The sequence below is a fragment of the Crinia signifera genome, chromosome 4, assembly GCF_055691185.1.
Source record: "Crinia signifera chromosome 4, ASM5569118v1, whole genome shotgun sequence".
Classification (NCBI taxonomy): Eukaryota; Metazoa; Chordata; class Amphibia; order Anura; family Myobatrachidae; genus Crinia; species Crinia signifera.
Window position 1 is genome coordinate 299,956,374 of NC_139220.1, and position 13,178 is coordinate 299,969,551.

At 48.2% G+C, this 13,178-nt stretch overlaps 1 protein-coding gene across 1 annotated transcript in view; it reads right to left on the minus strand.

Annotated features, from left to right (window-relative positions):
• Positions 1-1,181: 1,181 nt before the first annotated feature.
• The window catches only part of CNN1 (calponin 1), a 54,841-nt gene continuing 42,844 nt past the window's right edge, over positions 1,182-13,178 (minus strand). Inside the window, exons 5-7 of the mRNA XM_083185200.1 lie at positions 10,058-10,168; positions 5,079-5,225; positions 1,182-2,437 (exon numbers count right to left, since the gene is read on the minus strand). Of these exons, the coding sequence (XP_083041326.1) occupies positions 2,198-2,437; positions 5,079-5,225; positions 10,058-10,168 (498 nt within the window). The 3' untranslated portion in view covers positions 1,182-2,197. The remainder of the gene's footprint in view (positions 2,438-5,078; positions 5,226-10,057; positions 10,169-13,178) is intronic.

Genomic DNA, 13,178 nt, shown 5'->3' on the forward strand with positions numbered 1-13,178 from the left:
CCTTCTATCAGTGTATTACTGTAGCTGCACAGCCTCCACCATAGCATACTGGTGTTCTGTCTGCAGTTCTCAAGTGTGCTGCAGGGGCCAAAGATTCCGGCAGTGGTGTACAGTCAACACCCATCAGTTCAACTATTACTTTGGGCAGCCCTGGTTCCTTCTTGCTCCAAGTCCTGTGTCTGGACCAATACCTGTCATCCGCTTACCATCATTAGAATGATCCGGTTCAAGGATTCGTTACTCGTGGGGTGCCGATTGTCTTACAGAAGATGGGTCACAGAAAGCAAGATAAGTAACTGCTTTGGTGTCCTGCTGCTATGCTGTCTGCACTTTGAGTGCATGGTGGCCGCTGGACAGTGACTTATTAAAGTACGGTTTATTAGTAAGATCACATGAGGGTATTTTTAACTACACCCTGGAAAAATGCATTGAAAATAATTGGCATAAGGTCTCTCTTGTATTCTGCAAGCAGATGATCCTGGCACCAACACTGCTGTACTTTACATTGTTCATCTGGGGGCCAATGTGTCTTATTTTTTTGTTCTTTGAGGGACCGTGACTTTTTATTTTTTTTTCCAGGGCCAATGTGTGTGTTTTCCACGTGGGGACTAATGGTGTGCCCTGGCAATATAAAAATCTTGTTCGGTTTGCTAGGAGTTAAAAAGAGTGAAAATGACTGGCTTATAGGCTTAAGTTCCCCAAACACAGGGATCACACTAGTTAATCAGCGGGCAAGTTGAATAGAGAGAACATACAAACTCGCTAAAGGTCAGACCCTAGTAAGAATTGAGTTCATGATTTCATTGCTGAGGCAGTAGTGCTAACCACAGAGCTACCCTGCTGGCCTGTGTTGTGCTGCTGCTTCCTTTATTGTCTGGGTGGCATCACTGCGTCATAAGTTGTGGGTGTCTCAGCATGTAGTGCTGCTCCCTCTCTCATGTAATATGTATGTTCCCCCAGTGTGAGGCGCTGTCCTCCCTGCATCGTGTAAGGAGTGTTCTGTACATTAATCTCACTGTACATCTGCTCTCTATGGCTCAGTCATGGCTTGGACCATTCTGCTCTGCTGTGTGAACAATGGGGGGATGTGTATACAGACCGTACCCCATCACCGTGCGCTATAATCACTTGCAGCAATATTTATTACACATACACACATTAATAAACTACACTGAGGCCAGTTAGAAATATATATATAGAAATATATTTGCAGTCGGGTCATTAACAGAGCAGACGTGAGCTGGTGTTTGCTACGGCGGTGCTGAGAGGGGGCTAGGGACATGCACAAAACTGACACGGCATTTATAGTCTGCAGAGCATTGCACCCATCACGTACTGAAGAGTATTGCCCTGTGTCCTCCTCCCCTGCCAACCAGCCCTCCAGACAGAAACCTGTACGATATCCTATTGCAGCATTGCTCTAGATGGCTTTGGCATACGACTCATCTGCAGAGCATCGCTGCCCTGACCACTTTCTCTTCAATCCCCTGAACCTTCTGCCCGCGGCTGGAGTGATGCTCTGCAGACACTAAGCTACGACATACAATTGGCAGCTAAGGACCTGGAACAGTTGAAGGTTGCAGAGCTTGGCTTAAATCTACATGAACGCGATACATACAGAGACGAGTGACGTGCGTAGCTTAAATATACCCCCCAAAACTCCCCCATGGGGGCACAATAAAATAAAACCATGGAAATGATCTCTAATGTTGCATTGCTGGCCTGTAGCCTGACCAAGCATGTGATACTGGGGAAGGGGGCGCAATGCTCTGCAGACGGCAACAAGGACAAGGTGACAAGCTGCAGCCTGTCAAGCATGTAAGAAATAGGTTTTATTCCTTTGCTGGGGGGGGGGGGGGGGGCTGGCTGGCACAGAATGGGCAGTTTTACCCCTTTTCTGCCAGGAAAGCAGAAAGTGGATCAGACGATTATCATTCTCTGCCAGAACAGCAGGTATGGGACGGGCAGCGTCTATATGCCAGGAGGCAGGCTGGCACAGAGCGGGTATCATTTATTCTTACGCTGCAAGAGCAAACACGGAGAGTGGGTAGCATTTAACCCCCCCCTTTGCCAGAGCAACTAGCACATGCTGGCACAGAATGGGCAGCATTGAACACCGTTCTCTGTCACAGTAGCAGGCACACACTGGCACAAAAGAGGGTGTGTAGAGGTTATTTTTTGGGGGGAATGGATGATGTTACTCGGAGTTGTAATACTGATGGTTGTTATCGTAGTGCCCGTCTTCCTCACCGAGGTTAGCGTCCAGGCAGTACTTGGCATCGTAGACTTGGCGTGGAAGCCCGTACACAGTCATGCCTTGTTGAGATGCCCCCTTGTTTGTTCCCATTTGCAAGGGTATGGTCTGGGTATCGCAGTGTTCCATGCCAAGCTTCTGCTCGAAGATCTGACGCTTGGTACCTGGAGCCGTCATGCCAGACTGCGGAGAGAAGGGATGGTACATTGGTCACAATACACACCGCTGCTCATGTTGGTTTCCTAGAGAACGGGCTGGCTGAGCTTCGTATGGGCAGCTGGTGTACTTAAAATGGCCAGTGTGTAGGGTGCAAAGGATACTGGGTAATCTGAGCAATAGAGGACATGTTCGTGTGTTCACCACAACTTCAACCCACAATAATCAGAAACAAACAGTAATATCACAGCACTAGTATGAGGAAGAGTTTATAATAACAATGTTCAAGGGACGAAATGAATGGCATTTATTTCATAAAAACACATAATACATAAAGCTGAACTAAACCTAAATAACAATAATGGTAGAACTACTGTAAGAACGCAGCCTCACTCTCTTACACACCACATAGTCATTAAGCAGCGGAAAATTCCTGTTCCTATATTGACTCTGTTTTGAGACACTCTGAACATAGTGTAGTCCAGATATCAGTCTTGGCACTAACTGTGATCGGATCCCATGTGGTGTTAATCTCGCACGGCATAGGTGGATGTCCCTGCAGTGGACAAGGTTTGCTGGTAGCTTGCGCTGTGAACTCCTGAGGCCTGGTCCGAGTAGGTGCGAGCACTGCTGGAAGGTTCTTATGTCGGAGAGTGGTAAAAGGGATGCCAATCTTTGAAAAGTGAGACAGCTGTATGGGGTGCACCGGATACCAAGCTTTTTCCTTTAAAAAAGCTGAGTATCCCAGCAAAATGCGTCAGTAGCACCCTATACAGCGGCCTCTCTTCTCGCGTACACATCCCCTTGCATGGGTGTTTGGCCAGGCAGTGTGTGGCGGTTATGGGCTCACTAGACAGCAGATGTATGCCGCCGTGCCAGCCAACCTGAATCAGACCCAATATTCACAAACAGAGGGGATTATTCTGATTCACTCAGGCACAGTTGCTCTGTAATGGACAAAGCCGTATGCATTGCAGGTGCGGCTGATGTAACATGTGCAGAGAGATAGATTTGGGTGGGGTTTGTACTTCAAACGGATATCTATATTGCAGTGTAAAAATAAAACAGCCAGTATTTACCCTGCACAGAAACAATAAAACACCCAAATCTAACACTCTGCACATGTTACATCTGCCCCACCTGCAGTGCACATGGTTTTGTCTATTAGAGAGCGATTGTGCCTCTCAGTGAATCAGAATAACCCCCAGTCTGAAACCGAGGTCAATATAGCAATGGGACTTTTTCATTGCTTAATGACTATGTGGTATGAAAGAGAGAGAGGCTGCAATCTAACAGTATTTCTACTATTATTTATTTTGAGCTCACAATTTTATTTATTATGTTTTTTTTTTTGGTACTTGTGTATTTGCAGGGCGCCCAATTTAGAAAAAATGCGATGCAATGTGATTTTCCTTAGTTAATGTTTAGTGCACCCATGCACGCGGATCGCAAGCCATTTCAGGTGTGATGTGATGCGATTTTTCATTGTGTAAGCACCCATGCAATGTGATGGTACTTCATTTTAAAAGCACCCATGCACACCCCCACTATCCACATCGTCCTGACCTTTTCATACCCCCACTATCCACGTCGGCGTGGAGTTGATTGTATAAAGTGTGGCACAGAGAAAGACACGCTTCTTGATAAAGGCACCGCAGTGTCTTTTAATTTTTCGGTGGTTTGGAGTACATCTCGTTCAGTATTGTTTCCATCATCAATACCCGGGTTCCAACTAGTATGGTACATTGGCTGTTTGTATTGTAGTCCTACACCGTTTTATATTTAAATAAAAATCGTTTTTACATTGGAAAGAAGTGGTGAGACTCCACATCTTTAAAAAGATACCTCTATATGAGTCACCAGCACTCTCACATGTAAGCATACGAGTGAGGTGACCCTATATTTCCCCGGGACCGTTTGGGAGCACCGTTTCTTCATAGTCTCCCTCACACCTTCGGAGAAGTACTGTTATCCATTATACGATATTATAATATTGTTTTGTTCTCCTTTTTTGTTTTCATATTGGAAAAATCGGAATTGGAGAGAATTATTGGAGATCATGTGGATTTATATCAATTTGTTGGGACAGTACTATCGGCGCAAAGTGAGACTATCTTTTGTGTTTTGCTTTTGTCTATCCAGTGTGGTCCGGTGACCACCATTGTAGTCTCCTGCAGCTTTTAGTCGTACAGCGCCAAAGGTAGAATTTTTTCTTCTGTACCACTTGCCAGGGAACTAGCACTGTGATATTACTGGCATGGTCACCACTTGCCAGGGAACTAGCGCTGCGAGATTACTGGCGTGGTCACCACTTACCAGGGAACTAGCGATGTGAGATTACTGGCGTGGTCACCACTTACCTGGGAACTAGTGCTGCGAGATTACTGGCGTGGTCACCACTTACCTGGGAACTAGCACTGTGATATTACTGGCGTGGTCACCACTTACCAGGGAACTAGCACTGTGATATTACTGGCGTGGTCACCACTTACCTGGGAACTAGCACTGTGATATTACTGGCGTGGTCACCACTTGCCTGGGAACTAGCACTGTGATATTACTGGCGTGGTCACCACTTACCAGGGAACTAGCACTGTGATATTACTGGCGTGGTCACCACTTACCTGGGAACTAGCACTGTGATATTACTGTCATGGTCACCACTTACCTGGGATGCGCCTTTATTGGTGCCCATCTGTAAGCTTATGGTTGCTTGGTCCAAGGGCTGCTCATTGCCCAGTTTGGGGTCATACAGGTGTCTGCGGGTGCCATATGATGTCATTCCCTTTTGGCTGGCAAACTTGTTGGTTCCCATCTGCCAATGTACATGAGACATGTATTACTATTATTCCTAGGGGTGTCTGCAGCACTGTACAGTGGTAATACAATGACACACACACTGCCACAATACACAGGATAAATAAATCAGCAAGTGATGGTTGGGGGTAGAGGGGAGGATAGTGAGGCTCATTAAGGCTGTAAGGACTTATGGGGTCTACACACGGGCGATATTGTTGTTTCGTCTTTTTATTCCCCCACTTTTGCTAAATTATATTTAGCGAGTTATCATTTGTGTATTTATGTATACAGTGGTTTGTTTGAGACTATCATATTCTCATTTGTACAATGTTACTAGGGTTTTTTTTTGGTTCACTCTTTCTGACAAATTCCTTCTTAGATGGACAAAACCATGTGCACTGCAGGGGGGGCAGATGTAACTTGTGCAGAGAGAATTCGATTTGGGTGAGTTCAGTGGCGTAACTATAGAGGGTGCAGGGGATGCAGCTGCCATGGGGCCCGGCGGCTGGGGGGGCCCGAGGTCCCAGCAGGCAGTCCCCTGCTCCCTTTTTATTTATTTATAATAGTGCAATGTCTATATCCATGTCGCGTGCCCCCTTTCAGGCTCTGCACGGTTGATGTGCAGGAGACAACGCTGCTGGCGCTGCCAAAAGGGAGCAGGAGACCCGGAGCCTACACCAGCGGGGACCTGTGATGATGAATTGGAGGAGGAAACCAGTCACCCAGCGCTGGTGGGCGGGGAAACCAGTGGGAGGAAGGAACAAGGCTCCCGGCTCAGGTGGGCGGGGAACCCGGGGGTCAGGAGGATAAAAAAAAATAAACACCCAGCGCTGGTGGCCGGGGAACATGGGGTCAGGAGGAGGAAACAAGGCACCCGGTGCCAGTGTGTGGGGGACCTGGCCTTTGGAGGAATGAACCCAGAGGGAGGAAGGAACAAGGCTCCCAGCTCCAGTGGGTGGGGAAACCGGGGTCAGGAGGATCGAAAAAAGCAACCAGCACTGGTGGCCGGGGAATGTGGGATTGGGAGGAGGGAACAAGGAAGGCACCCACCACCGGTGTCTAGGGGACCTGGCCTCAGGAGGAAGGAACAAGGCACCCAGCTTCGGGAGGAGGAAAAAAATCACACGGCGCCGGTGAGCAGGGGACTGGGTCCTTCTGTGAGGAGAGAGAGAAGAAGAGTCCCAGCTGCCACTGTCAGATGTATACAGGTACTTAATTTGTAATGAGGGGGACACACAGTCCCTGTTTCCCTCTCACAACCCTTTCAAACCCCTACTCTCTCTCCCCCCTCTTCATTTCCCCCTGTCCCTCCCTCTCCTTTCTCCCTTCTCCATGTCCTTTCCCATCTCCCCAGGGCCGGCGCCACCACTAGGCAGGACTAGGCATTTGCCTAGGGCGCCGGCCACTGGAGGGCGGTACTGAGCCGCCGAGGTACCAGAAAGCATCCCATCCCGCCCGGTGCTGGATCAACGCTGCCCCCCCGCGCGCGCCGCCCGCTCCCTGCTGGGGGGATTTCCAGAAAGCATCACATCCCGCCCGGCCCTGGATCGACGCTGCCCCCCCGCACGAGCCACCGGCTCCCTGCTGGATGGAGAGGACGATTGGGACTCGCAGCACCCGGAAGCTGCCTATCAGTAAAGCAGGTACAGCGCTCCGGGGGGCGCCCGCCGCAGTATCGCCCCCCCATGCTGTAGTAAGTGTCAACCACCAAAACCCCCCCCCCCCCCCGGGTGGGCGGGCGGCGCTGGGGTTTTTTGCCTGGGGCGGGCGGGGGGCTTGCACTGGCCCTGCATCTCCCCCCCCCCCCCCCCCGCGCTCCTATCCCCCCTCCTCCTATCACCTCTCTCCATCTTTGCCCTCCCTCTCTATCCTCTCTTTAGCCCTGTACACGGGGCGATTTAAGCTCATATTGCCAGGTATATGGTTGCTCAGCATGTACAGGGCAGCGGTCGCCCTGTACTGGTTGACCAGCTCCTTTCACATTCAGAGTGTCTCCTTTGTCGCTGATGAAAATGGGACACAGCATTTTGTTCGCTGAGCAATATTAAGTCAAGATCGCTCAGCGACCAAATCGCTCAGTGTGTACGGAGCTTTTCTCTATTGCCCTGCTCTCTCCGCCCTCTCTCCCTTATCTCTCTCCTTCCCACCTTTTTCCTCTCTCTCTCTCTCTCTCTGATGGTCTATCTACCCTGACACCCTCTATCACTTTTCCTGTCTCCCCCTTTTTCTCCTTTACACCCCCTCTGCCACTTTTTCTCCCTGTCACTCTTTTTTCGCTGTGGGTGGGATGCCCTAAAACGAAAATGCTGTAAAACCCAGTTATCAGGGTTTTACCACATTTCGTATGCTCTAAAGCCTCTTTGTTGGGGCAGAGCTGCAATGGGAAATTCCATTGACACCCTCATTCTCTAACCTCTTTCTCCCTCCGTCTCTGACATTCTGTCTCTCACTCCTACTCACACCCTTACCTCCCTCTCGCGCTACCCTTTCATTCCTATTTTTCCATGTAGCACACGGTCTCCCTGATCACCCCTCTCTCTTTTTCTCACTCTCTTTTCCCCCGACCCCCTCTCTGTCTCTCACATTTTCTCCCCTCCACCCCCTAATTAACATTGTAACGCAGGGTTGCCGACTTTCTAATGCTACTCTCCGGGAGAAGCCCGGAGAGGAGACTTTTATTACCCGTTCGGGGAGCGGGGCTTGGCTGTGACATCATTAAGCCCCGCCCCATTACGGGAAATAGACGAAATCACTGATCTCCATGGAGGGGGTGGGGCTAAAATGACAAGAGTGTGTCATTTTAGCTCCGCCCCCTCCTCTGAGACCCGCGGATTGTGGCATTTTAATGCCGCGATCGGGGGGCTCAGTGGGGGTCCCCCTGATTCCTGGAGGGTTTCCCACCCTTAGAGGGGGACCCGATTTTCGGGAGACTCCCGGTAATTCCGGGAGGGTCGGCAACCCTGTTGTAATGACAATGGTGTGTCGGGGGGAAAGGGTCCCTTTAAAAATGTTGCTATGGGGCCCACAGTGAACTAGTTACGCCTCTGGGTGAGTTATTTTGTTTCTGTGCAGGGAAAATACTGACTGCTTTATTTTTACACTGCAATATAGATCTCACTTTGAAGTAAAACCCCACTCAAATCTAATTCTCTCTACACAAGTAACATCTGCCCCACCTGCAGTGCACATGGTTTTGTCCATCTAAGAAGGAACTTGTCAGAAAGAGTGAACCAAAATAACCCCCTAGGTCTCAATGCTGTATACATAAATGTTTTTATTTTTTTATATGTAATCCATAAAAATTGAATGTTTAAAAAAAAAAAAGTGAGAATTGAGGGTTCGAGGCTTGGAGGCTGTCCAAAAGTCTAATAGACCACAGGTTCTCAAACCCAGTCCTGAGTACCCCGCAGTGCATGTTTTGCCTGTTCTCCTCAAAGAATCAAGTGAAATAATTAGCTCCATCTGTGGATCTTTTAAAATGTGTCAGTCAGTAATGATTGCACCTGTCGGGTGACCTGGAAAACATGAACTGTGTGGGATCCTGAGGACCGAGTTTGAGAAGCACTGTAATAGAGTGAAGGAGGGAGTGTTGAATGCTTGTCCTGAATCGGAAAATAACTTTTCGTATACTGAAATAATTACGGTTTATTGGTTTCCAGTTACCTCATGCATCCTTCTGACTGGAAAACTGGCGACAAGTATTCTAAGATCAAAAGTATCTAATACTACAGGGCAGTGGTTCTCAAATGGGTCTTGACCCCAAAGTGGGTCCCGAACTTCTCAGCATGGGGTCACGACTCCATGTTGCTGGCCATCAGGCTGTCTACTTTTCTAATGTCAGTGATTCAAGGAGTCTGAAAAATCTGTTGAATTGTCTGTTAAGTAATGCGGGGTACACACCAGGACGACCCACTCACGATGATGCGGCGCGCACGACCCGCTCATGATGTGCACCGTGAGCGGTACCGATCCGAGCGCGACTCGCACCCGGGTGTATGGTCGTGCCAGATCTTACCTGCTGCAGGTAGGATCTGATTACCGGGGCCGCGCATCCGATCGGAATCGGATCACAACAGGACAGAAAAGGGCCCAATCACCACACAATCTACATCCAATCGGTCGGAATTGGATCTAGATTGATGTGATCGGACCCTTGTCGTCCTGGTGTGTACCCACCATTAGACCCCTCCCATCATTTTGTGCCTCCACAATGTTGCCTTGTATGTTCCGTCTGCTGACTACACCAGGGTTGCTGACTTTAAGAATCTCCTCTTCGGGAGAAGCCATAATATCTGCTGCCATCTTGTGGTTTAACTGAAACATGACCAGTCCAGCTCTTTTTACTGTTATTTATGTAGCACTCACATATTTTGTCCGGCGACCCGGAACGTTTATCAATGCTTCATTGACATGTTGCTGGAGCCAGGGCTGTCGCGGGCAGACTTCCTGGACCTGACTGACCAGTTCCAGCAGCCAATCTGAGTAAGGTGAGGCTGACACAAACTGGTTATGATGTGGAGCTGATGCAACATCTTTGGAATTAGCACTTGGATTGGATTTGTATGGTTAATTGTATAGTACTGAACGATGATCGTGCACATCTGTAAACATGTTTTTCAAACCTGTCTAATATACCTATTTGTTCTGTGACTGGAAACCCCCCATTGTGTAGTGTATGGAGGCAATCAGCCTCCATACACTACAGATACAGCTAACAGCCAGTCATCTCTGTCCCTGCAGTGTATGGCCAGCTGAAAACTGCTCCTCTATATCATTCCCAGACCAACCAGCGCCCCCTGGTGGTGGCCCGTGGAGCTACACTCTCATAGCCGTACTGCTAACACTCACCTGCAGGCCAATGATATTTCTTCCTTCCTTGAGTTTTTGAGGGTTAAATTTCCTCTCCTGCGGGTCAGCATACTTCACTCCGAAATTGACTTTGGCACCTTTTGCCATGGCCTTAAAAAACAAGAGAGTAATCAGAGTTATGTCAGGCCTAGTTAAAGGTGAATCTAGATGGTGACTTTACGTCCATCTACGGTTATCGTTTGTGTAATGAATGTGGTCGCTCGCACCACAGATAGATTAGATTGAAGCTTAATACAGTTTAATAGGTTTTTTAGCGGATGACCCGTTTAGTCTCACGTATGTTCTCACTTATGCAGGGTCCCACAGAACTCATGTCACTCCTAGACAAGCCTAAAGCCCCTTACACACTAGACTGGATACAGTCACTAGGACGACACTATGAAGATCCACATACATTAGGTCGACAGGGTCAGAAGTTTGACACACGCATTAGTTTGACAATGGGAAGATCGACAGTCAAAAGGTTGACATTGAGTTGTTTTTTTAGCCGACTTGTGCTAGCCGGCGGTGTTTTATACCCTACCGTCCGAGGGGCCTGGATGAATAATATAATAGTGTACCGATTGCAGCGTGGCACTGTGCCCGAAGCCTGGCACACACAGCGCGTCACTGATACCATGTCCATGTTGACTTTTTTCGGGACCCAAAATAACTATATACTGTGTGTGTGTGTGTGTTCATAGTTAAAGCATACCTCCCAACTTTCATTGGTGGACTAGCGAGACCTTTGTACACGTCGCAGCTGAACTTTTGGGAGTGTGGCCTTATGATGAGGGGCATGGCCTTGAAATATCATAACTCGAGTGAGGCCACGCCCCCATTTTGCCACGGCTGCCCTTCTGCCTGTGGGGAATAGATGCATGCGTACAGCGTCTATTCACCGCTGAAAAGCGGGTGGCAGTGGGGACTCCCAACTGCATATCACCCCTCCCCCCAGCCGCGGGACATTGCTGACCCCGGGCGGGACATTCCCACGGTAAACAGGACAGTTGGGTGGTATGGTTGAAGCATTTATTTATAGTACACTTTAATCTATAGATTGTAAGCTTGCGAGCAGGGCCCTCCTACCTCTGTGTCTGTTTGTTTCTACCCAGTTTGTTTAATCGCTATTGTTTCCAATTGTAAAGCGCACTGGAATATGCTGCACTATATAAGCAGCTGTAAATAAATAATATCTCAGCGTGAACCATTGCCTCAGTTCTTGTGCAGTACTATAATGAACCACAAGGTGGCACAGGATAACAACTGAAAATCTCTCAGCAGAGAATAGATTTTTGGCACAAGTATGTGATTTATTTTCTCTTCAAAAGTATAACAAAATGTTATTTACATCAGGGCATCTAGATGGTCCGCCCAGTGTGTGCCCCATTGTCCCTGAAGGGCCTTGTTGTCCTCTCTCCCATCCTATGCTTTTTGATGGGAGCCAATTTGGGCCTCTTTGTTGCACTATAGAGGAGACCATAAATAGGTGCAGGGCCGCCAATAGAGGGGTGCTGTGGGTACAGCAGTCCCGAGCCCTGGCCTCCAGAAGGGCCCCGGCAGCTTGTTTTGCCCACCGCAAACCCCTCCCCGACCTACCTCTGCTGCGCTGTGCTCAGTGCGCAGAACAAATCCGGTCCTGGAGCGCAGCCTTATTCAACCCAGGACGCCGGTGGCCAATTAAAATGCTGCACCGGCTTTTGAGCCAATCAGAGCTTGCGTACCGGCAGCCAATCAGAGCTCTGATTGGCTCATTATCCAGTGCAGCATTTTAATTGGCCGCCGGCATCCTGAGTTAAGAAGCCTGCACTCCGGGATGCAGCTCAGAGGAGAAGGAAGGAGGAGATGGGGAAGCAGGAGTTATGGTAAGTCAAGTGAGGAGGAGAGGGAGGAAGGGGGGGCCCTGGGCCCAGACTGGAAATGAGTCCCAGGCCCCAAAATTCCTGATGGCAGCCCTGACTAGGTGCACACTGTACAAGTGTAATAGGGTGTGAGAATCAGAAAGTGAGAGATTTGGGAGAGCTTCATTATTTACACTGAATAACCTGGTTCGTTTTGCTTTTCAAAAAAATGGAAAAAACTCTCCCAAAATCTCTCACGTTCTGATTCTCACACCCTATTAGTTGGCCCATAATGTATTCTACAAAGTGACACATGTAAAATGTGACGTTGGTGTGGCCATTAGTTGAAATATCACTTAATATATATTATAGATGTTTTTTAAAGACCAAAATGTTTTATCGGCTGAAAGGGGGGATTTTAAATAATGATACAGACTTGAGAAACTGAGATGCCCTTTATTCTGAGAGGGAAATTTACTAAGATTGAATGGGTACCAATGCACTAATTTTATACCCATTTGATCTTAATTATAGCCAGGAATCGTCAAAATTACAATCAGATGAATTCGGCTGATTTGACATTTTTAAAAGTAGGTTTGGTTCCCTTCTCCAGTAGCTCCTCAGTCCGCTGGTTCGGGTTATTTTGCGTTTTTTTTTTTAACCCTGTGGATGCCTACTTTGGATAGAAAAGGACACGATCTAAGCTGGAGTTGGTGAGTATAATTTTTTTTTTTCACTGGTACCCATTAGATTTCTACTGGAGAAGTGAACCGAACCTACATGCTCAAGATGGGTAAGTCTGTATGGATGTTGGAAACCGGTGCTGGTTATAAAAATACGGGGAACTCCTCGTCTTCTTGTCCCCGTATTTTTGTAACCAGGACTGGTCCAAGAGCTTGGGGCAGGTTTCTGAAATACAGGGGAACCCACAACATGTATCGATGGCAATTCTGCAACTTTTCATCAATAGTGCTTAACTATGCAATGGATGACCATCGATTATTTTGCATATCGATGATCATCCATTGTGTTTGATTGATTGTCCTGTGGGCCAATCAAAACACAGGGGCGGGGCTTCGTGGGTGTCAGGGGCGGAGCTATGCTCAGTGTCCCGGCACTTTGGGGAAAAAAAAAACATTGTTTTGCTATTCCATTAATGGAGGGAAACCATCTGGTTCTCCCCCATCGATGGAAAAAGTATTCAACATCAGCCATGAGCCATAGATGATTTCGAAACATCGATGGTCGATAGCCATCCCTAACCAGGACCGGCTGTGTAT